At 38.0% G+C, this 24,187-nt stretch overlaps 1 protein-coding gene across 2 annotated transcripts in view; it reads left to right on the forward strand.

Moving 5' to 3' along the window:
• Window positions 1-23,888, forward strand: part of LOC135073988 (phosphatidylinositol 4-kinase beta) — a 46,246-nt gene extending 22,358 nt beyond the window's left edge. For both annotated transcript variants that reach the window (XM_063968272.1, XM_063968273.1), the window contains exons 4-10: window positions 3,628-3,894; window positions 6,513-6,674; window positions 9,717-9,950; window positions 11,278-11,456; window positions 16,784-16,895; window positions 17,944-18,085; window positions 20,631-23,888. In XM_063968272.1, the coding sequence (XP_063824342.1) occupies window positions 3,628-3,894; window positions 6,513-6,674; window positions 9,717-9,950; window positions 11,278-11,456; window positions 16,784-16,895; window positions 17,944-18,085; window positions 20,631-20,812 (1,278 nt within the window). In that variant the 3' untranslated portion in view covers window positions 20,813-23,888. The remainder of the gene's footprint in view (window positions 1-3,627; window positions 3,895-6,512; window positions 6,675-9,716; window positions 9,951-11,277; window positions 11,457-16,783; window positions 16,896-17,943; window positions 18,086-20,630) is intronic.
• Window positions 23,889-24,187: the final 299 nt, after the last annotated feature.

Genomic DNA, 24,187 nt, shown 5'->3' on the forward strand with positions numbered 1-24,187 from the left:
GTGGATTCGACCAAACAAGAGTAAATATTAATCTCAGAATAAATCGTCAGTTTTGACATATTCCCCATATTGAAACTGTCAATGTGCCAGTTATACCAGGAGTTATTCTCGGTTAAAAGTTTGGTTGAATCGGGCCTAAGGTGTAGATATATGTGAACATCAGGCCTCACCAACCCGTCTGGCCAGCGTGGGAACGTTGGCCAAATCATCCCTTTTGCCTTTGGTAAAGAATGTTAGAGGCACAGTATGTTAGAGGGTCGTCCTCCTACAGTGGTGACTAAATGACCTGATGATGAGCCAAGAATAAGTAGGGTGGGTGCACCAGTCCCACACCAGGAACCTGTAGTACACCATTTCTAATTTCACATCAAAATATTAACAATCTGTCGAATTTCCCGCCACTTTTGTTACGTTTGGTAGCACTGCCGTACTTCTACCAATAATTAGTCATAAATAAAAGCGACAAACCCGACTTGTACGATCTGGTCAACCTTAGGCACAATGCGACTTTCCACATTGATTGTTAAATAAAAATAAACCTTACAGCTATTTAGAAAATTGGAATAAGCTACTTGATTCTATGATAGACAAGGAGTAGTTAATTCTTTTTTTTGCAATTATTGTTGTAATAATTGAGTCACAATATCAAAAATACTTTTGAAATGTCGCTTATTCGGTTTGTTACTGGTACACCCACCCTAATTTTACTTAGTTCTTCTTAGTTTTAATATACCAAAGTTATGACTGTGATATCACACTGACCGAGTAACCAATAAGACACGACCTTTGACGATAATCGGTCAAATGATACATGTTTAATCTCGTCTGACATACGTAGTTATAAATGGGTCAGTTGATTGGCTGACTAATGATTTCTAAATTGATTAATTTCACCGCCCTCACGAATAGCCACCAGTCCAAACCAGAGGCATGGAGTGGATAAATGCAATAAAGCGCAGTGCCTTATGTGGTTTAAGTTTGAAAAACTGTGGTTTATTAATTTAAAGATTATACTCTTACCTCGAAATAATACTAACAGACTGTGTCATCAATTAACACAGCTCTTAACTGACGATTAGTAAGTGCCTTATTACTATTGTTGCCTGAATGTAAGATCTTCGTTTCTTAGAATTTCGGCGAGGTGCGATATTCCTCAAGAGCTCTATGCTTTATTGACTTAGACGATGTTCATTCGCAATATTATGCACGTTCGTAAATTTTGGGTCAAACGTAATAACTAATAACGATAAAATATTTATAGGCGCTATCGATCATTGGTATGGAATTCGATATATGCGCCAATGTTACCAGACTACCAGATCATTTCGTAATTTTATTGTAAACAAAATAAAAATTGCTAAAACGCTCTGTTATTTAATGACATTAAAGGCGTTGGACTCAATGCAACTTAATAGTTGCGGAAACAGCAAGGTTCCCCAAATTTTTTTTCTTTCGTTGGTTTCGAATTAATGTTACTGATATTTTAATTCAACTTTCGTGTGTAACTCGGCCTTCAGCTTATTTCAAGTAGCGCGCGGCATGACATAGTGCGGATTTCAACTGTGAGAGGTGGGCGTGATTTGAAAGGACAAATTAGTATCTGGGTTACACGGATATCTTTTGCAGATTTGATCGGACTTTTTCTAAAAAGTACGGCTGATTTTGAGATATTTTTTTGCCGAAACAGTACAACAGAAAACTTTTACCTAAACTAATTGACTGGTTACATTCAAATATGGTCGCGAAATATTACCAGTTAATTAAATACAATTTATTAATATCCACGAATTGTAATTATCGTTGGTTCAAAGGTTTCAAGACAATCAACCGTGTTGAGTTTCGAGTTGCGTATCGCGATATTAATTTCATAGAATCGAGAGCTGTCAACGGGCACATTTCGCGCGAAGTCGAATACAATGCCTCTGCATATAGAGTAGGTGATACTACACGGCTTACTTGCTTTTTTGTGGTATATGGACTCTTGATAACATCTCACACAAAGGCCGTGCTAACTGCTTGTGTATTTATCACTGTCGTTCTTATAGACATCTTGTTTTGCGTGAGAGAGATGGACGGACCCGAATATAAGTAAACGTCGCTACAAAACGTAAACGATGCTACAAGAAGGCTTGTTGCTAGCGAAATAAGCTCTTTGGATTTTTCAAATCACTGTAGAGCTAATTCCTTTTTCATAAATAAAACTACAGTTTTAAACTGTGCGCACTGCGCATCAACAGTGAAGGACTGATTGAGATAAAAAATTTTAGGCGACTGCTCTCCTGAAATTATTATTTATGTTCTTATTTACAATATGTAAAAAATAAAGAAATGCATTTACTTGAGAACAATTCATTATACTTATTAACTTTTAAAATATTGCTTGATTCCTTTGACAGGTTTAAAATCTCAAGAAACTATCTCTTCTAATGTACGAGTCCGATCTGTTTGTTAATTTTTAGCCGATCCGTAAAATCGAGTTCAAGCCAATTTGTGTCCTAACAGTATCTGCAATAGAAAATACTTACGCTTGCCGTTCAATGTTTATTCAAGAGAGATGATAATTTCGCAAATTGCCACTTTAAATAGTTAAATGATGTAAAAATTCCAACAAACTGTACACTGCTGAACATTATACGAGTCTTCCAGCTACTTGGCTCACTTTTAGCTTGGTCCAAATCACAGGTCCAAACCTATTTTTAAATATTTTTTTCTTTCAAGACCAAGCTAAAAGTGGGCCAAGTCGCTGGAAGACTCCATTATAGTAGGTATACGAAGGAATTTATAGCTAAAAATTCCGTCATGTTTATAAAAAGGCAGTACCTTACCTTGCGTTGGAATGCTGTTAAACAATTGACTTTAATCGCCGCGTGCCAAGATATAACCAATCGTCGCTTATTAATTTGTTCTTGAAACTGAACTAGTGGAACGACATTTAGTGTAAAGTACGGACTAGTATTCCAAAGAGCAATTAAAGTTTTCTGTTACACCAATTTGGGCCACGGACTCCGAGTTCCAAGTTTGGTATTTCTAAATACGCACTTCGATTTCGCAACTATGATTAGATAAAATGTTATTTATACTCACACCTAATAAGATTACTTGAGATTATTTTACGCGTAATTGTATAGTTTTTAATCTGCGCGTGATCAGTTGAAAAAATCATAGCATGTTTCCCTTTTATTGAAGAAAAGTGGTATTGTCTTTGTGTGAAAGGGCGCAGTTATGAAAACTTTGACTTTATAATAACTAGCAATGAGAAGAATGAAAGTGAATTATTTTAGTTTGCAGTGACCGAGAAAGCATGTTACGTAAAAAGGACATATATTTTCGAACCATTATAGTTCGAAGTTGCATACGAAATCTTACAAATTGTATCGTATTTTTCGTTTCAATGAACTTGCATATAGGGATTTTTTACAGTCAAGTCCTATTTAAATAAATGATATGTGTAGAAAATAAATTACTGCCTTATTGTCTTGTCTTTTCAATGATGTCTACTTTAGTCATCAACTCTATTGTGCCAGCTCAAAGCAATTTGCCGTCAATGCCTTCAAAGTGACGTTTACCATGTAGCAGCTGAGTTAGCCCACTGAACCCATTTTAAATTCCCCTCATTTTCTTCCACAGGCGCCATACATAATGTACGTGGAAGTTCTCGAAACAGAAGGTCACGAGCCCCTACCTCCCCGTTTGCTACCGCCAGCGCCGCCCGCGCCCCACTCTCCCCCCATCAGACATACGAAGAGCGAAGAGAATCTGGTGCCAGAATGGCCGGTGCTGTCATTGTACTCTGCATTGGACGATGCTGACGCGGGTGACTGTTGGAGCCATGATGATGAGGATCTAAGTACGCAGTACGCGCCGCGAGCGCCAGCGCCGGATAGCTTATCACAGGTGAATATATTAAGTTAATCTTCTTCTTCTTATCGTGTCGACAATAAACCTACACACACAGTGTCAGCCCAAAACTCCGCTACAAGAGTGGCGTTGTCAGCAGCATTTATTAAATCCTCCTGTGTGCAGTTGCTTGGGCAGTTTGGATACTCAGGGCACGACATCATGTGCTTCTCGACTGGGGAACAAAACCGCACTTGCACCGCATTAGTTATGATGAAAGGTTTTAAACGGTTTTATTTTGGGAAGTGAGATTCTGTAAATTAATGTGACAATAACCCAACTCAGTGTCGGGCTGTTGATTCAAGATTCGGTAAACGCTAGTTCAGCTCCGTCGACCGCTGGACTTTGTGGTCAATCTACTCTTGACAAATAGACAATAAAACTAGACACCTTATAAAAAAAAAACTTGGTTCCCAAATCCCATTCAGTGACGCCTAAAACATACAATAATACACTTTCATTAAGAGACTGTTACCTAGTGTAAGTGTTACTTATTAGAAAAGCGGTAACAAAATAAAAATTGTGTCACGACTTATTCAATCCATTAGTACTTTCTTTTCTAGTATTGTTTTGTATGTTGCCAAGTAAATTATCGTTATATTGATAGCGATGCAAGTAACTGTGCCCGATAGTACACTATTGTTTCTTTTATGTAACAGCATTATTATGTAACACATGAATTGATCCAAGTTAAGCATTAATTATGGTATCGAGAGTGTTGCTATACTGAACAGTATGCAAGCTTAAACCATTTGTTATTCAAGGTAAAAGTATGTCTTATCCAAACTATATCATTATAAACGCAAAAGTACCGGAGGTTGCGGTAAGAAGCCTCAAAATTATCAACCTTCTTTTCTTTATTTTATATAAATAAATAAATAATAAAAAAATTCACTTTCCAAAGAATGTGTAAAGATATGTAAATAGGTAACTGTCGTCAACACTCCATTTTCACTGTTTCTTTATGTCATTGACTTTACTTTCCAAAATTTCGCCAGCCTTAAGATTACAGCCAGGTTGTCATAAGTAACCTATGACTTGTTACTTTACAAGACTACAGTCAAGTGGTGAACCGAATAACGGCTATTTGTGAGACAAACTATATTTTCAGACATTGCCGACCAAAGAATGGCGTGGCAATTACACTAATAAGCGAATAGTGTCTTTATCCTTATGTACAGTCCGTCAACTCTTCAGGCATACATTTTTAATGCAAAATGACACTTATTACAATTACAAAAGATGCTAAATATCATGACTTGTGTGTGTAGCCGGTACGTGATGTCGCTTCACCCACAAGCGTTAACCATTGATTGAGCAAGCAAGATTTAATTTTTTCTTTTGTTTTGACCTTATAACAAGGCAATAAAGTTCAAAATAATGTATACTATATTTTCTTATTGAGGGTTAAGGATATTTCCCTCACACGAGTGTCCGGCACGTGTATATCCCACGTGTAGTGTAATCAGCGACTCGACAACGGTGAATGCTCCGTAAACAATACATCTGATTGGATTTATTGTTACGAAATAAAATAAAACTTGACGTGATACGGCCACTGCAATTGATAAAAGACTGAAAAAACCATTTTAATTTATTCGCCATTAAATTTAACATCAAGCCCGCACTGTAGCATCTTCAAGTAAGTATAATAAGTATGTGCTATTTTGCGACATGTATGTGCTGTTAACTGTACTAATGCAAAGCAATACGTAATAAAATGTTATCTATGCAAAAAGTAAAAACCTGAATTTAAATAAAAAATACACAAACCAAACAAACTATCACAGTATCGTGTCACGTCTATTGACATTGCAGATAAGCATCTAAAAACACTTTCGTTTTTTCTTGCCTTTTTTAGTAAGCACGCTACTTATTATGCGAAGCATTATGCCTGGAGACAACGTTCATTTGTTTATTTTGACTTATTGATTTATTAAAAAACACACTTCACAATCGATTCTGTAAATTGCATTTGGCTACTTGCAATTAATACATTCTATCTTTTTTTACAATCTGTCATTCACACATTGATAAATCGGTTTAAATTAATGAAAGTAAAATGTCTGTGTTAGTGGGGCAATATACTAATAAGCCAATGTCAATCAGACGGAGGGGGCGTGGTCTAGTATTCTGATATGTAGCACTAGCCACTTAGGTGCTTCATGCAACTGAACCTAGTTTTTTAAATGTCATTGCTGAATAGTAGTGACGTTTTCAAATAAATAAATAAATAAAAATAAAATATTTTTTTTATTTTTTATTTTATAATAAGCACTGTGCCTACCTTGTTACAAAAATGTTAAAAGCGCAATAAACACTGGATAAAAATTACAGTTAAAAACTTGCTAAATATTTAGCAAGTTTACCTTTTTGTAATAAGGAGACTGGACTAATGCCCGTTCTCACCATCAATGCCGAATTATTAAGTGACCCCTATGAAAACAAAATTCATGTTATGTGTTACCATAGGGTCACCTAAAAAATAAAGATTGGTGGTGAAAACGGGCATAAGTCTAGTTTTTAAATGCCATCATAATTCTTTGCCAACAGCGGTGTGTACTTTAGTAAAAACTAAAAAAAAGCCTAGTTTTAAATTCTATTTTCCCTTGCAGGTGTCAGCGGTGTCAGCGTTATCAACATCGTCGTGTGGATCGCGGGAGTCTGTAGCGGTGGGAGCGGGCGAAGTGCGGCGACGGTTAGCGGACGCTACGGCCGCGCCGCCGCCCAACGCTTTCAAACACGACCCAGCTGATCCATCGGCCACCGCTCTGAAGGTACGTACTCTTATCTGTCTCCCTCTATCTCATTTCCCCTATTTTTTCTTTCCCTCTCTCTATCCGTATCTATTGAACATCGTCGTGTGGATCGCGGAAGTCTGTAGCGGTGGGAGCGGGTGAAGTGCGGCGACGGTTAGCGGACGCTACGGCCGCGCCGCCGCCCAACGCTTTCAAGCACGACCCGGCTGATCCCTCGGCTACCGCTCTGAAGGTACTTACACGTCCTTCCTTCCCCTCACTCTGTCTCTCTCACGAGCTGACTGATTCCTCGTTACTGCTCTAAAGGTACACGCTCTCTCTCTCTCTTAATTTATTAAACATCTTCGTGTGGATCTCAAGAGTCTGTAGCGGTGGGTACGGATTAAGTGCGGCGACGGCTAGCGATCGCTTTCAAACACGACCCGGCTGATCCATCGGCCACCGCTCTGAAGGTACGCACTCATATCTGTCTCCCTCTTTCTCTTTCCCCGCTTGTTTCTTTCCCTCTCTCGCTTCCCCCCTTTCTCTTTCCCTCTCTATTGATCATCTTCGTGTGGGTCGTGTGGGCGGCGACTACGGTTTCAAACACGATCCGGCTGATTCCTCGGCCGCCGCTCTGAAGGTTCTATCTATATGGCAACAGTGTTAACTTACCCATTGCCGGTCATGTCATCTCTTTCTATCGCAAAGAATCACCATTTGATGAGAGCGAGAGCAAAAACGGAAATGGACAGTTAACAGTGTGGCCGTGTGTACACACTCTATCTGTCACCCTCTATCTCTTTCCCCTCTATCTTTATCTCCTTCTCGCTTTTTCATTCTAATTTCGCTGTTGACAAAAGACTGTGGATTACGCGTCGGTAATCAAATACTGAAATACTGCTCAATCAATGAGGGCTATCGTTTTTATACCTAACAGTTGGCACCCCTGGCGATTGACAGGACCTTACTCTACAGTGGCGCCATCCTGATGAGTGCAAATGCGATAGTCCTTCTACCACTTTAGCGCTCACAAGTTGGCGCCACTGTCTTCGCTACTAGCAAGTGACAGGACCTTACTCTACAGCGGCGCCAACTGGTGAGCGCCAAAACGATAGCCCTCATTGAGGCACATGCTCTCTGTCTCTTTCCTTCTTTTTCTCCCTCCCCCACCCTTTCATTATCTACAGTGTTAGTAGCTCACTAATATCACTAAACAAACATTACTCAACCGAAGACAAAAAAAAACATCACTGTTATTCACTGTATCTCTTTGCGTAGATATGAGGTTAACAGTACCGTTTAAACGTTATAACTATCATACTCGCTGTGACTATACTATTCCCACTACTGTCAAGATGCATAAGAACAAAAACTCATTCAGTAACTCTTCACGCAGTGACGTCACTAATAGTAGGCCATTGATAAGAGACTGTCGCTAGTAGAAACAAGTGTGGGAAGTCTGGCGGATGCCGACGCTCAATGTAATCGAGCGTGACCCGGGTGACCTTTGCCACGGGTCTAAACGCAAGTAGGTAGTGACGTCACTTAGGTTAAGACTGTTGATGTCTAGCTTTTGGTCTTTCGAGTAAAAAATAAGATGGATGGTATAGTCAGCGTTAAATAATTACACCCAAATTGGCCAAAAACAAAGACGTGTTGTGAACTTTCAGGCTATTTTGTTGTCACGAACTATTTGATGCTTACTGTACTTACCTACGTCTTACAGCAAAGAAATTCTGACGTTTTCAGCCATTACTGTCAAGATAATCTCAAGTTTTTATCCTTATCATACTGACTGATGTCATTACTTTTGGATCTTGACGTATAACTTGACGAGTTCGTCGTCCTTTCAGTTGACCTTGTCTGTTCTTAAATTCAAAAAGACTGTCTTTGTTATATTGTTGTTAATTTTATTGTGAATGCATTTGTTGTCGCGCATTATACTGTCGATCACAAATAATTATGTTGTATGCACATGATGTCATTTATGCTTCATCTAAAAAAAAACTTTTTTGCAGCAGACGGTAACATAAATTATATTTTATACTTTATTAAAACCCCTTGTCATATTGTAAACGGTCATTGGCGTCCCAAGTAAGTCGCGTGTGTTAGGACTGGCAGTAAAAGCGATTCATTGAAATACTAAATACATTTTATAGGTTCTTAGGATATTAATGTTATAAGATATAATTTAAGTCTTAAATTGTGTTTAGGCACTATAGTTGTACGCTAAACATTTCAAGGTAAACAAGTTCGTTCGACTTAGCTCATAAAAAGAACGCCATTAGTGAATATCGAAGTCATATAATTTAGACTTGTAAAACGATTAAATTAGATGTAATCGCTGACGATGATGCAGTTAATTGGTTGATAACACGTAAACTGAAAATCAATTCATGAAATTGAGCCATATTTCATAGTAATTTAGTAAGAAACCAGTTTACTTGATATAAGATATTGATTGTTGATACAAGAGGATGTTAGAATTAGGTCGTTTCTTATGTTTGGCACATAAATTATCTCATTTGTAATTAAGTCAATATGTTAAATGCCGGGATGTATAAACCAATAAAAATGTATGGAAATATTGGAGGCAATATTTGGTATTTTATGTCAATTTTTGGAGGAAGTGCTGGATGATGCCTTATGGAAGTGACTAATATTATTATTTTGCTTTAAAAATAAATTCCAACAACAGTAAATTAACTCTCAACTATCGGCCCGCCCCGGCTTCGCACTGTTGCAATGGGATTTCTCGGCTTTTCTATAATATGCATGTTTTATACCTATAAACATTCCTCTTGACTATTAAAAAAACAGCATTAAAATCCGTTGCGCAGTTCTAAAGATCTAAGCATACATAGGGACAGACAGTGGAAAGCGAGTTTGTTTTATACTATGTAGTGATTAAATATACCTTCCTCTTGGAGTCACTATCTATTAAAAAAACCGCATTAAAATCTGTTGCGTACTTCTAAAGATCTAAGCATACATAGGGACAGACAGTGGAAAGCGAGTTTGTTTTACACTATGTAGTGATTATTTGAATATCTAAATAAACATTGTCCTCCTTTACAGGAATCCTGGGAAAGCAAACTAGCGAGAATGCGGTCTTCCTCCCCCTACGGCGCCTTAGCCGGTTGGAGGCTACTGGGCTGCATCGTCAAAGTAGGAGACGACTTAAGACAAGAGATGCTAGCAGCCCAGCTGTTAAGGAGGCTACAGGCTGTGTGGGTCGCCGAGAGGGTGCCTTTGAAGCTGCACCCTTATGAGATCATCTGCTTGGACAAGGAGTCTGGACTGATACAGCCGGTGAGTGATATTGCAGGCATTCGCACGATATTGAGCTTAATAACAAGCTCAAACATGGGTTGAAATACTTGCATTGCGTCGTCAAAGTGGGAGACGACCTCAGACAAGAGATGCTAGCGGCCCAGCTGTTAAGGGAGGCTTCAAGCTGTGTGGGTCGCCGAGAGGGTGCCTTTGAAGCTGCACCCTTATGAGATCATCTGCTTGGACAAGGAGTCTGGATTGATACAGCCGGTGAGTGGTTTCTAATGTTTTTAAAGTGTATTTATGCCCCTGAAAGAGTGTCTTTGAAACTGGACCCTTATGAGATCACCTACTTGGATGAGGAGTCTGGATTGATACAGCCGGTGAGTGGTATGGTAGCTTTGCGCACGATTTTGAGCTTAATAACAAGCTCAAACATGGGTTGAAATACTTGGGCTGCGTCGTCAAAGTGGGCGACGACCTCAGACAAGAGATGCTAGCGGCACAGCTGTTAAGGAGGCTTCAAGCTGTATGGGTCGCCGAGAGGGTGCCTTTGAAGCTGCACCCTTATGAGATCATCTGCTTAGACAAGGAGTCAGGACTGATACAGCCGGTGAGTGATATTGCAGGTATTCGCACGATATTGAGCTTAATAACAAGCTCAAACATGGGTTGAAATACTTGGATTGCGTCGTCAAAGTGGGAGACGACTTAAGACAAGAGATGCTAGCAGCCCAGCTGTTAAGGAGGCTACAGGCCGTGTGGGTCGCCGAGAGGGTGCCTTTGAAGCTGCACCCTTATGAGATCATCTGCTTGGACAAGGAGTCTGGATTGATACAGCCGGTGGGTGGTTTCTAATGGTTAAGGCTACAGGATTTTTTTATGTTTGATCGTTTCAACTGAATTCCACTACTGGACAAAAGCCTCATCCATGGAATTTCACAAGGACCGGCTATGCACTGCTCGTATCCAGGTGCTTCCCGCGACTACACCAGGTCGTATGAGTGGGAGGCCACCACTATCTGGCTATAAGTTCTACGAGCTATATGTCCTGCCCACTGCCACTTAATTTTGGCAAATCTACGGGCTATCTCGGCAATTTTGTTTCTCCTACGGATCTTTGTAGAGTAACTCCAAGATTTTTCATCATCATCATCATCATCATTTCAGCCATAGGACGTCCACTGCTGACTGAACATAGGCCTCCCCAAATTTTTTCCACGTTGATCGACTGGTAGCGGCCTGCGTCCAGCGCTTCCCTGCTACCTTTACGATGTCGTCGGTCCACCTTGTAGGTGGATTTCCAAGATTTTTATGTAGGTTAAATGTCAAGTACCTGTTGCTAACTATTCCCTTCTTCCCACAGGTTTTAAACTCAGTATCGCTGCACCAGATCAAGAAACAGTCGGGCAAATCTCTTCGGGCGTGGTTGGAGTTAGAACATGGGCCTCCCAACAGTGAAGGCTTCTTACGAGCGCAGAACAACTTCGTAGAATCCGCGGCTGCGTATGCGCTGACGAGCTACCTACTGCAGCTTAAAGACAGGTAATTGAGTTACTAGAGATGCTAATTAGGGTCTAACACCACCACTGCAACTGACTATAGCCAGTATCTAGTTTGGCCTCCAATGAAACTCAGCAAATTCTTCTTATCGTGTCGACAACAAACCTACACAGTCAGCTCAAAACTCCGCTACAAGAGTGGCGTTGTCAGCAGCCCAACTAATAAAGGTTGATTAGTCACCTATCTAATACACACCGCAAACTACAGACTTAGTCGCCTGATCGGTCGGCTTCTAATTTGTATGAGGAAACAGGCCGATACCAAATCGCTGTAATGTGCGCACTTCCATGCATGTTCATACTGATTAACAGTCGGTAAATACGGTAAACCTAATACCTACTACAGCTTAAAGACAGGTAATTACTAGAGATGCTAATTAGGGTTTAATACCTGATGGTATTTGTAGTTTTTGGCTATAGTCAGTAGTGGTGATCCACTACTGACTATAGCCAAAAACTACAGTTTAGCACAGAATAAGTAATAGTACAGGTACAGAAGGATTACTCCGCAAGACGATTTAAATAAATGCGAGTCTTGCTACGACGCGATACAGTGGAATTCAGCTCGCACAGCACTACGTACCTACAATTTTATTCACCTACAAGTTTTGTCTCTTTCTATCGCGTGCCTCTGAACTCTTCTTACGCTGTTAGGGTTGCTGTCTAGTGAAAAAATAATTAATCTAGGTACTTATTTGTAATGAGGTACGTATGTAGGTAAGTATGCATTCATTATGGAAAACCTTGGGAGAGGCCTTTGTCCAGCAGTGGACGTCATTTAGCTGAAACGAACGAACGAATTCTGAGCAGTAGTCATGGTAGGTTAGGTTCCTATACTATCCTAAGAATTATTGATTACCTACATGGCCAACATACCTTTCAGCATCTTTGGGAAGCGAAAAAAAAAGATAAATCCGGTAGATTTCTTTTCGAATTTTAACACCCGAACGCCGCACAATATTTCTTTCTCTTTATGTCCATTTTTAAATAATACTTCGATCATAGAATTATAATCATACTACAACGCACGCCAGCGTCCTGAGGCTTTTCTCTATGCGCGTGACACTCGACTGATATAATACCCGCCGGCGCACAGTAGTTTGATTTTAAAAAAAGGTGGACATACGATCGAAAGTCATAATTTCACCGAAACAAAAATTGTTTTGGATAGCATTTTGAATGCTGATCAACATTTGTCATTATGTATTTTTCGATAAAACGAGCCTTTCATGCTTAAAAAAAATATGACAAGAAAATTTGTATGGAGAAAAATCTTTTTTATTTTTTTTCTGGCTACTGTTGCAAACTGTAGCGGTCAAACCTTATGTAGTCGTAAGTACCTATGGTGCCTAACATTACTACATAAATACTTTTTGCGGGCACGCGCGGCGAAGCGAGTAATGGACATGAAAAATTTAAAATATTTTTATTTATTCATTATTGATTTTAATGCACTTAAAGTAATTATTAATAGATAAATATACTTAGTCTAACTTACTACAGCCCCCTATTACCTCATTTCACGCTAAAACCTTTCAAACTAGAACCTAAGTTTGTAGGTACTAGGTAGTCTAAGTTGTTTTTATTGTCATTATAATATTCACTACTGGTCTACTGGTTATCGTTTAAGATAGATTAGGTAGATATCAACCCTTTACCTAGGTATATACCTACTTCTTGGCACTTATAATACTGACATACATGATTAAAAAAAGTCTTCAAGCAAGAACCCTTGACTTCAATGGTTATGAAAGATTTTTTAACTCCTAGATTTTTTATTCATTGTAGTCCTGAATAGATCCTTAACTCATTTTGACTGTCATAATCGATTACAGTAGGTAGCGGGATAGTTTCAATTTTGATAGAACTGTAATTTCCAGTTCTTCTGTTGAATAGTCTTATACTTTCGTAAAAATATTCTTTTTTTGGCTCCTTTAAAGAGGTGTAAGTTTCTTTCCCTTCGTCTTAAAAGATAACGTACATAACACCTTTATAAGTAGCCTCAAACATAAAGCATAAAGCTTACCTTTACCCAATCATCGAACTGAGAAAAATCTGAAATCCGTCATTTTTCACCTTCTTCCATTCATGTCTTCAATTATCTTCGTTCGAAAAACAATCAAAAAAAGATATTTTAGCCTATTCACTTATATCTTGATCAGAGTGTTCAAAATAATCAAAGTCACTCACATACTTACTTTTTCCGAAAGAATCCAATAGGCAGGTTTGCAGTACACCAAAATGTTATCACATTATCTGCACCATGTATCAGTAGTTTTTGTGTACGTTAGCTGACATATAAAACTATAGGTAGAGGTGTACATAATGGATCGTAATAATGTGTGACAATACGGCTCGGAAACGTGGCCTCTCAATATAGGCCTTATAAATAAGCTCAAAATTGCACAACGTGCTATGGAGAGGGCTATGCTCGGTGTTTCAAATCAAATCAAATCAAATATAATTTATTTGCATTAAATAGGGTTTCACAAAGTGGGTGTTATTACATTTTTAAGTTATTGTACTTATGCCTATTTAGTCATACTTAATTACAGCATGCAAATTTTCAATTTTGTCCTACATTAATTAATTATAATTATAATTTATTTTATTACAATATCCTATTTTTAAGAAAATCTCCTATGGAGTAAAAACATTCCTCTATTAGCCACTTCCTCAACTCCATTCGAAATCTATTAAAAGGGAGTAACTTTATTCTCTCAGGAATTTTGTTAAATATTTTAATGGTCATCACATAACCATTATTATTAAACCGGATCGTTTTCTTTACAAGATCGAATCAGAAATGAGGAGGAGATCCGTAAACGAACCAAAGTCGTTGACATAGTCCAACGGATTAGCAAGCTAAAGTGACAATGGGCAGGGCACATAGTACGCAGAACTAATGGCCGATGGGGCAGCAAGGTTCTGGAGTGGAGGCCACGTACCGGAAAGCGCAGCGTAGGACCTCCACCCACAAGGTGGACCGACGACCTCATAAAGGTAGCAGGAAGGCGCTGGATGCAGGGCACCACCAAGCGGCCATTGTGGAAGTCATTGGGGGAGGCCTATCTTCAGCAGTGGACGTTCTATGGTTGAAATGATGATGGATGATGAATAATGTGTAGAAGATGGTTACGGATATTTCCATTTATGATGGAATTATTTGACTAACTAAATGGAGAGCCATAAAAATGTATTGTTTACTATATGGGTTGAAACCCTTACTGAACCCACTACCTACTGTAAAAGATTATGACAGTCAAAACGATTCAAGGATCTATTCAGGACTACTCTAGAAAGTTAAAAAATCTTTCATAACCATTGAAGTCAAAGGTTCTTTCTTGAAGACTTTTTTTAATCATGTATGTCGGTATTATTAGTGCCAAGAAGTAGGTATATACCTAGGTAAAGGGTTGATATCTACCTAATCTATCTTAAACGATAACCAGTAGACCAGTAGTGAATATTATAATGACAATAAAAACAACTTAGACTACCTAGTACCTACAAACTTAGGTTCTAGTTTGAAAGGTTTTAGCGTGAAATGAGGTAATAGGGGGCTGTAGTAAGTAAGACTAAGTATATTTGTCTATTAATAATTACTTTAAGTGCATTAAAATCAATAATGAATAAATAAAAATATTTTAAATTTTGCATGTCCATTACTCGCTTCGCCGCGCGTGCCCGCAAAAAGTATTTATGTAGTAATGTTAGGCACCATAGGTACTTACGACTACATAAGGTTTGACCGCTACAGTTTGCAACAGTAGCCAGAAAAAAAATAAAAAAGATTTTTCTCCATACAAATTTTCTTGTCATATTTTTTTTAAGCATGAAAGGCTCGTTTTATCGAAAAATACATAATGACAAATGTTGATCAGCATTCAAAATGCTATCCAAAACAATTTTTTTTTCGGTGAAATTATGACTTTCGATCGTATGTCCACCTATTTTTAAAATCAAACTACTGTGCGGCGGGGCGCTTCGCTGTAGGTAATTATCGGATGTACCGCGCGGAGTGAGCCAGGCCTGAGTTTAGCCTTCAATGAAATCTTCAATTATGGTCGAGTAATCACCTATTAACCTTACACACGCCGCAGACTACAAACTTTTACTCGCCTGATCAACCGATATCAAATCGGTGCAATGTGCGCAGTCGCTAAATACGGTAAACCTAAATAGATATTAAGAAAAATAAAAAGAATCAAATCGCCATTTATAAAAATTGAATCAGGAAAAATTGCTTGTGATTTCTATTTAAGTCCAAATACCAGTTTTTATGCAGAGTGCAAATTAAGGTGTGTAAAAATAATTATAAAAAGAACCGCCTTTCGTCTAATTATTTCGCCAATAATGAAGAGACTCGAGTTATAAAAAAGGTGATTTCACATAAGAAATCCAGATTTAATTTAAAACGCTTGTACTGGCCACACTTGACAGCATTTACATGTAATGTTGTGTCGCTAATCACGGATCGCAAATACAATACAAAAAACTAAATCCGGCAGTGCATTTCCATGTAAAATACGGCTTTATTTTCTAGCGTAATCACTAATCATGCAATAAAAAAAAGGAACGACAATTATACATTAAGCTTGACAAAGTTCTCGATAATTAAGATAGGAAATAGTATAACAACACCTGTGTATTTCTTCATTAGGACGAGTAAACTCATGACAATATGATACGGTTATTGCTACCAAACCGGCTGAAAACTATAACTGTATACATTCACCGGGAATTCATGAACTATGTAAACTATGTTACTTGGAATGTTACAAAAAATTGGGCTACATTACTACACACTTGCTACTATATTGCCTCATTTAATTACGATTAGCTACACTTAAAACATTCCTCGCCGTGACAAACATATTCATGAAGCCATATATCCGTTGGCCCATGTCTGGTATCACGATGCATCATTTTATTACCATGATTACAATAGCATGCAATAAGTACGTTTGTGTTACATGTAAAGGTTTGTTTCCGCACGTTGCTAGATAAAGATTGTTATAATCTAATACAGTATAATTTATACCTTATTATAATATGCACGTCTGGGTATCTGGGATCATAATGATAAGAAACAGTATTGAAGTGATTTCAATCCTTAATGTTATTCTATCCTCTACCTACATTATTCTAGTCGACCTACATTATCATGAATTTTTGTTTAGAATGACTTGATTCTAGTTGCCTTTTGAATTTTATGGAGCTATAGATATAAATAGATATTTTTTTAGTTATAATGTTACATGTGACATTCAAAATGTAAAATGAATCACCCCTTTTTTTTGTTTTCAGGCATAACGGCAACATACTGTTGGACAGTGCTGGCCACATCATCCACATTGACTTCGGATTCATCTTCTCAATATCTCCCAAGAATTTAGGATTTGAAAGTTCTCCATTCAAGGTAATTTTGACATTTTTAATAATGTTTGTTTTTAGAATTAGTAGTTGATAAACATACCAGTTGCGATTTTTATCCTCGCGATAATGATACACAGTGTTTATGTCTTACTATGATTTTTGCAATTCATTATTGTAATCTGGCATTACTTGGCATTAGCCAACCATTTGCGGTGAATCGTATGATAAACATATTTTCCAAGTAATTCTTCCAAGTAAATAATTAGTTTCGTGGGTTTATAATGTACAGATGAAAGCACATCCAGCTAAACACTGTGGCATCTTGTTCAGTTGTCATAGGGGCGATTTTGCAATAAAAATGTATAGTCTAATGTGCTGTTGTCTGCACATAACAGTTTTCCTAGCACATATTAGTTGCCCGAGTTCTTTTCTGAGCTTAAGTTTGAAATTAGGACGCATAGATATTTCTTGAGAAACATATTTTTTTGTTTTATTTTTGAAGAGAAAAAAGACCCTGTCAGGTGTAACCTTTTATAGCATCGGAGCATATTTAGTTTGTGCTACGAGTGGGTTTCACCAATAAGCGTTCCTCGGATCTCTATTCGGCCAGTCTGACACCGATACCATTGGGTTATGTCGCTCCATATCTATGTTTCAACGTGTCTTTTCAAACATGAATCTACAAACTCGTGACAAAGGTCGTGGGTTCGATTCCTTCCTCGGGCAGTTCGATTATTTCAGTTATTTTAAACACTAGCGGCCGCCCGCGACTTCGTACGCGTGGATCCCGTTTTACCCCCTTCATCTATCTTACGCGGTTTAGATTTTTTCATACAAATGTTTTTTCCCGCTAACTCCCGTTCCCGTGGGAATTTTGCAATATCCTGTTGTAACTAAGCTTTAAGTTTACTAAGGTACCTGCACGCCAAATTTCAAGCGTCTAACTTAAGCGGTTTAGATCCTTTCTTAGTGCACCTCTACGGTACCTAAGCTACGTCCCTTCCAAATTTCAAGTGCCTACGTTTAGCTGTTTTGGCTGTGCGTTGATATGTCAGTCAGTTTCTCCTTTTATTTAGATGATCTTTCCGCAGTTAACGGCGGAGTTCGTGGAGGTAATGGACGGCGAAACATCAGACATGTTCCAGTACTTCAAGATCCTCATCCTGCGCGGACTCATCGCCGCTCGCAAGCACTGCGACCAGATCATACACCTCGTCGAGCTCATGCGATCAGGTCCGTACACAATACACATTATGTACACAATACACAATACAAATTATTGAACTCCCATGTAGACTCCCCGAACTTATTATCGAAAATAAATTTTGTTGTCAAAACTCGTTTGCCTGCACGCTCCTCACGTACCATTAAAATGTTTGTGCCACCATTATCTCGTAAAAATTATACTCGAAATAACTACATTACTCGCTGCCTTAATATGTACAACACTGAATTTTCCAACATAGATTTATTTAATAATTCCATAAACACAATTAAGTCCAAGCTCACCAAACAACTTTTGTAATTTAATGATTAAGAAAGAGTCGATAATTGTTTAGTTTTTCTCGAATATGCACTTGCACTTGCACACCTTTAGTTTAAATACCATTGTAAACTTATAAACCTATTATGGATGTACTTAAACTTTAGAAATATTATTGTCTTGTAACTATTTCTGTTCATTTAATTGTTACTTTTGGGCACTCGTTGTCTTTTTTCTTAGTTACTATTTTTGTTTAGAAGTAATATTTGTAATGACTGTTTTTGTGCCAAATAAATAGAAAAAAAAAACGTACTACCACAGAATAATAATAAGTACTACGTACAGAAGTTTTACTTCGCGAAGGTATTTAAAAAAATGTATGCTCAATGTCAATAACAATATGGTGTAATTTAGCCTGTCTCAAGAGTCAAGCACCATTTTGTTGACAAACGTCAGTGATCGGCACTGCGCTGAAGCTATAGGGCTGACTTAGGTAAAATGATGTGACGTGAGGTGCCAAACTGCGGAAAATGGCGGAGGAAATACATGATTTAGCATGAATTATCATGAATAATATTAACTACTTATTTACCTCTCAGTGTCTTGAGGCAACTTAAAAAATTACATTCTGTGTTTTTATTATTATTTCGCTAACTCCCGTTCCCGTGGGAATTTTGCAATATACTGTTGTAACTAAGCTTTAAGTTTACTAAGGTACCTGCATGCCAAATTTCAAGCGTCTAACTTAAGCGGTTTAGATTTTTCATACAAAAGGATTTTCCCGCTATTTCCCGTTCCCGTGGGAATTATCATGAATAATATTAACTACTTATTTACCTCTCAGTGTCTTGAGGCAACTTAAAAAATTACATTCTGTGTTTTTATTATTATTTAGGCAGTTAAATACTGCACAGTATTTAGTACACCATTTTCTTTATTTTCTTCCATCATACACAAGAATACGCGTGCGTGAGTCAATGTTCGCTCGTATGTGAGGCCTTGTCGAATAGTATCCTGTAGGTGGGCCATCGTGCGTGTTTTGTTTTCGATGTAAACTCGCGGAGATGAATAGGCCTGGTACTACTCTCTACTCTTCACGAGGCAACTAAGCGAGAAATATGTGAACATGAGGCCTTTTCAACCCGTCTAAATTGCGTGGGGGTGCAGGCCAAACTCAGCAAATGCCTTTGGTAAATCAGAGAGGGTTGTGCCAGAGTAAATACAAATGAGTAGGTCATCTTCATAGAAACGCCAGTGTCTATGGGCGACGGTAATCACTTACCATCAGGTGATCCGTCTGCTCGTTTGCCTCCTGTCACATAAAAAAAATGCCCGAGCGCGGTTTGTATGTGAGCGCGCCAATATGCATGCGGCGCGCACGCACACACTGACAAAATTTAGCGTGGATTAGCGGGGAGGTGCGCTGAATTTTGTCAGTGTGTGTGTGCGCGTCGCATACGTATTGGCGCGCGCTCACATACAAACCGCGCTCGGTGCGTTTCTATGAAGACGACCTACTCATTTGTACTCTTGTGGTGGAGACAAAAGGATGATGATTCGTACCATTTGCTGGACAAAGGCATTTGCCATAGTAGTGCTAACTAAGAGCATGTGATCAAAAAGCGACGTCTAAGCACACAATTTTACCACGCATTGTTTAAATGTTTTTACTTAAGAACTTTGGTTGTATACCGAAAATGCGTGAAAAATAAGCTCAATGAGGGCTATCGTTTTAGCGCTCACCAGTTAGCGCCACTGTAGAGTAAGGTCCTGTCACTTGCTAGTAGCGAAGACAGTGGCACCAACTGGTGAGCGCGAAAGTAGTAGGAGGACTATCGTATTTGCACTCATCAAGATGGCGCCACTGTAGAGCAAGGTCCTGTCAATCGCCAGGGGTGCCAACTGTTAAGTATAAAAACGATAGCCCTCATTAAGAGCATGTGATCAAAAAGCGACGTCTAAGCACACAATTTTACCACGCATTGTTTAAATGTTTTTACTTAAGAACTTTGAATACCGAAAATGGGCTTATTCCACTATTCCCCGTTGACAATCCTCGTCAACGGGGATTAGTGAACTTTTTGTTCACTATTCCCCGTTATATTAGGATCTTATTTTTAACATTATAAGCTCCAATTGGCGTTAATAGGGAATAGTGAACAAAAAGTTCACTAATCCCGTTAACGGGGATTGTCAATGGGGAGTAGTGGAATAAGCCCAAAAATGCATAAAAAATAAGCTCAATTGTCTTGAAGTCTCATTTCAGTATTCTAATCTGACCTTTTCATATTTCAGGCGGGCAGTTAGCGTGCCTTCGCAGTTCAAGCGCAGTTTCAGCGTTTCGCGCGCGTTTCCACGGCGGACGCACCGAACCGCAACTGCAAGCGTTAGTCGAGCGGCTCGTGAGGGACGCGCTGCACTCGCTCTCGACGCGACTCTACGACAACTACCAGTACTACACCAACGGGATACTCTAACGGTCTGTGAGGATTTTGGAAATCATCCTATACAGGGTGGAATTTTGTAATGCCACCTGGAGGGAAAGTACTCTTAATACTGTAGATAGAAAATTTTACTCAAAGAAAACATTAATTCATTTTTGAATAGAAATAAAACTGAATTAAAATATTTCCAAAAATTTGCATGCCACACCCGGGAATGGAACCAACTAAAATTTGTTACAAATTACACTGTGTATTTTTATTGCATCGATCGTTAGGGTTAGTTTATGGATGAAATCTCTCTAACAAACTTGATAAATGAAAGGAAAACCATGTAATCTTGTTGATGATGGTTGATGGATCAGTGGATTTTCGAAAAAATTTCATAAATCTTTGAATGCAGTTCTATTTCTATTCAAAAATAAAGGAATGTTTTTTTTGAGTAAAATTTCCTATTTACAGTATTGAGAGTACTTTCCCTCCAGGTGGCATTGCAAAAATCCACCCTGTATAGACTAAGAGCTAGTGAACGCCAGACCTACGTCATCTTATAAAAGCTGAAAGTTTGTCAGCGTATGCTAAGTCTATCTTTTACGGTGGCTTTTTCTGTATATTCAATAGACTAATTCTACTAACGTTATACTGTCTGTACAATATTTGGGCAATAATTAGAAGTATTTTCCCCAACAGCCAGACAGTTTTGACAGTTCCAACTCCTTGCCACAGTTTTTTTAGGGTAGCTCCCAAAGCCACCATGACCCAAACTTCATAATTCACCAACATTATGTCCTATATTGGGAGCATACGCTGACAAACTTACAGCTTTTATAAAATGACGTAGGTCTGGCGTTCACTAGTTCTTAGTCAAATAGGCCGTTGATCAAGATAGGTACTCCCAGTTATAAAGGTTAATATCCTCTGCAAGGAAAGCGCGCGTGAGAACAGGCGTAATGAAATTGAACTTGTGATTGTCGGAAGCAAATTGCGGCCATAGAAAATTTGAGTAGCAAATAACCTGTCACGTTTAAAGCGCGCTTCCGTTGCTCGTTTTATATACCCCGCTAAATCATGTTACTCCGCATTAGATAATGTTAAAAATTGTGATACCTTAACTTCTTAGATTAATCAAAAATGTATCTGACCGATCGACAAACCCGAAACTGGAGAACTTTATGAATCTGTTAAAAGTAATTTTACAGTTAAATCTTAAGTGACAATAACAAATATGTCTCATATTTTCGTCCTTATTGTAAGCAGCAGTGTTACGCGTTCGCTTAAAAAATATTTGTTATTCTAGTGTATTGTTTTCAATCTGTTATTGTCGATGCTAAACGTAGCAATTGACAATTACTTCTTCGACCGATATTGATTTGGAATCGAGACATCGATGTCCTAAATCATGACGACAAAATGTATCACAATTATGAAATGTTAAATTAAGTTTCTCGCGTTGAAACCCTAGTGCTGTAGTACACTTGTGTTACTTGCTTTGCGTAGGTTTTTATATAATTAGTGCCATAACCCATTGTCACTCGCTGTACCTTAAAGTAGATGTCCCCATTTGCTCAATCATGCCCGCAGTCACCTAACAAATTAATCATCTTCTGACCCGTCCATTGTAGTTACTTTATAGAACCATTAGTGCTTCGTAACACATTTGAATACTTTGTGTAAACATGTGAGCGCATAGGAATGTTAAATTTTCGAAAATCTGACGTGTAAATAGATAAAAATTATGATAATTTTCGCAAAGAGAAGACTGATTGATCAGGCATGCAAAGTGGTCTAGTTTTAGGTTTCTTATCCTTATAAATTTAAGTTTTACCCTGTATATTGAAATTAGTTGTGTAAAATTCACGAGCGGGATCCACTCATTCAGTATGTATTAGGAACAATGCCAAAGCGTTGAAGACAAAAGTGGCATTATCTAGGTGTAACGATGTTTGGACGTCGTTACGCGAAACGGGACTAGTTAGGTATTTCGGATACACCAAAATTATTTAGGTGAGTCTGTGGAAATCGAACAGGAAAAGTGAGTTAAAATATTTTTATCTGTGTTGTATGAGAGGTGTTGTTTCGGTGTTTGTAAATGCAATTGTGAGATTGTTAAGCTGCCGCTAGATAGGTCTTAAAATACTATAATTATTATGGAGCAGTATGTTCCACATGTTAATGTTGACTAAAATGATTAATCAATACCCTTGTACGTGTATCGCGAGACGGTTACGGCGTATAACTGCTTAGTGTAAATGGAGTGAGAAGTTTGTTGCCAAATTTTAAGCGATAAATCTTACCTACGCAGAACATAAATGCTTCTATTTTTCGATCTACTCACGATTTTCCGATTTTTTCACTCTTGTAATAGTTTGGTAAGTTAAACCCATAAAATGTAAAGTGAAAGTTAAAGCTATGTATTCGTGTTGTAAAAGTTAAAATGATTTCATACATTTTTGAAAAGTTGGATATTTCCATTTTAAGAATTTACACACGAGTACATGGTTTTTTATAACGTAGGTTGGAAAAATGACACCAGAACTTTATGTTATATTTAGACAAAATAATCCAGTAATTGATTTTACACGTCTCTCAACAAAATTCTTTGTTATCCTGATTAATTATAATGTTTAGACTAAAGCTAGGGATACCTTTAAGTTTGTACTCTTCAACTGATTACAATATTTTTGCTACGGATTATTTAGTTTATCTCATTTATCTTCGACTTGAGCGTAGTTAATAAAATATATTTTATTGCTTTAAGCATCAGATACCCAAGTATGAATCGAGTTATATTGTGCGAGTGATTATTGTGAGCGTTATATTGGAAATGTAGATAGGATATAATTATATCTGAAGTACCTTTAAATATTTTATTCTAAAAGGTAATTTATAGTCGCATCTTATTGTTTGCTAGTTAAACGAGTTAAATCTGTAAATAAACGTTTTCGCTTATTATAATTCACTATTATTCCGGATTTAAGAGTATATTGCATCCGAAGTCCAAACATTAATATTTCCTCAAAATTAAAGTTATTTATCAACATGTACAGGTAATTGTAAGTAGGTACTGTAATGTTTATCTTAATTTTTTAAATATACATATATCATGATTTTTTTTCAGTCTTTCATTCTAACAACCCCTATTTATTCTTTATTGTATCAAAAAATGATGGGGCAGAAAGGTTCTGGAATGGAGGCCGCGTACCGGAAAACGCAGCGTGGGACGTCCACCTACAAGGTGGACCGACGACATCGTAAAGGTAGCAGGGAAGCGCTGGACGCAGGCCGCTACCAATCGATCAACATGGAAAGCATTGGGGGAGGCCTATGTTCAGCAGTGGACGTCCTGTGGCTGAAATGATGATGATGATGATGTATCAAAAAAAGTTAATTAGGGGTCATCCATAAAGTACG

Source organism: Ostrinia nubilalis, chromosome 8, assembly GCF_963855985.1.
Source record: "Ostrinia nubilalis chromosome 8, ilOstNubi1.1, whole genome shotgun sequence".
Classification (NCBI taxonomy): Eukaryota; Metazoa; Arthropoda; class Insecta; order Lepidoptera; family Crambidae; genus Ostrinia; species Ostrinia nubilalis.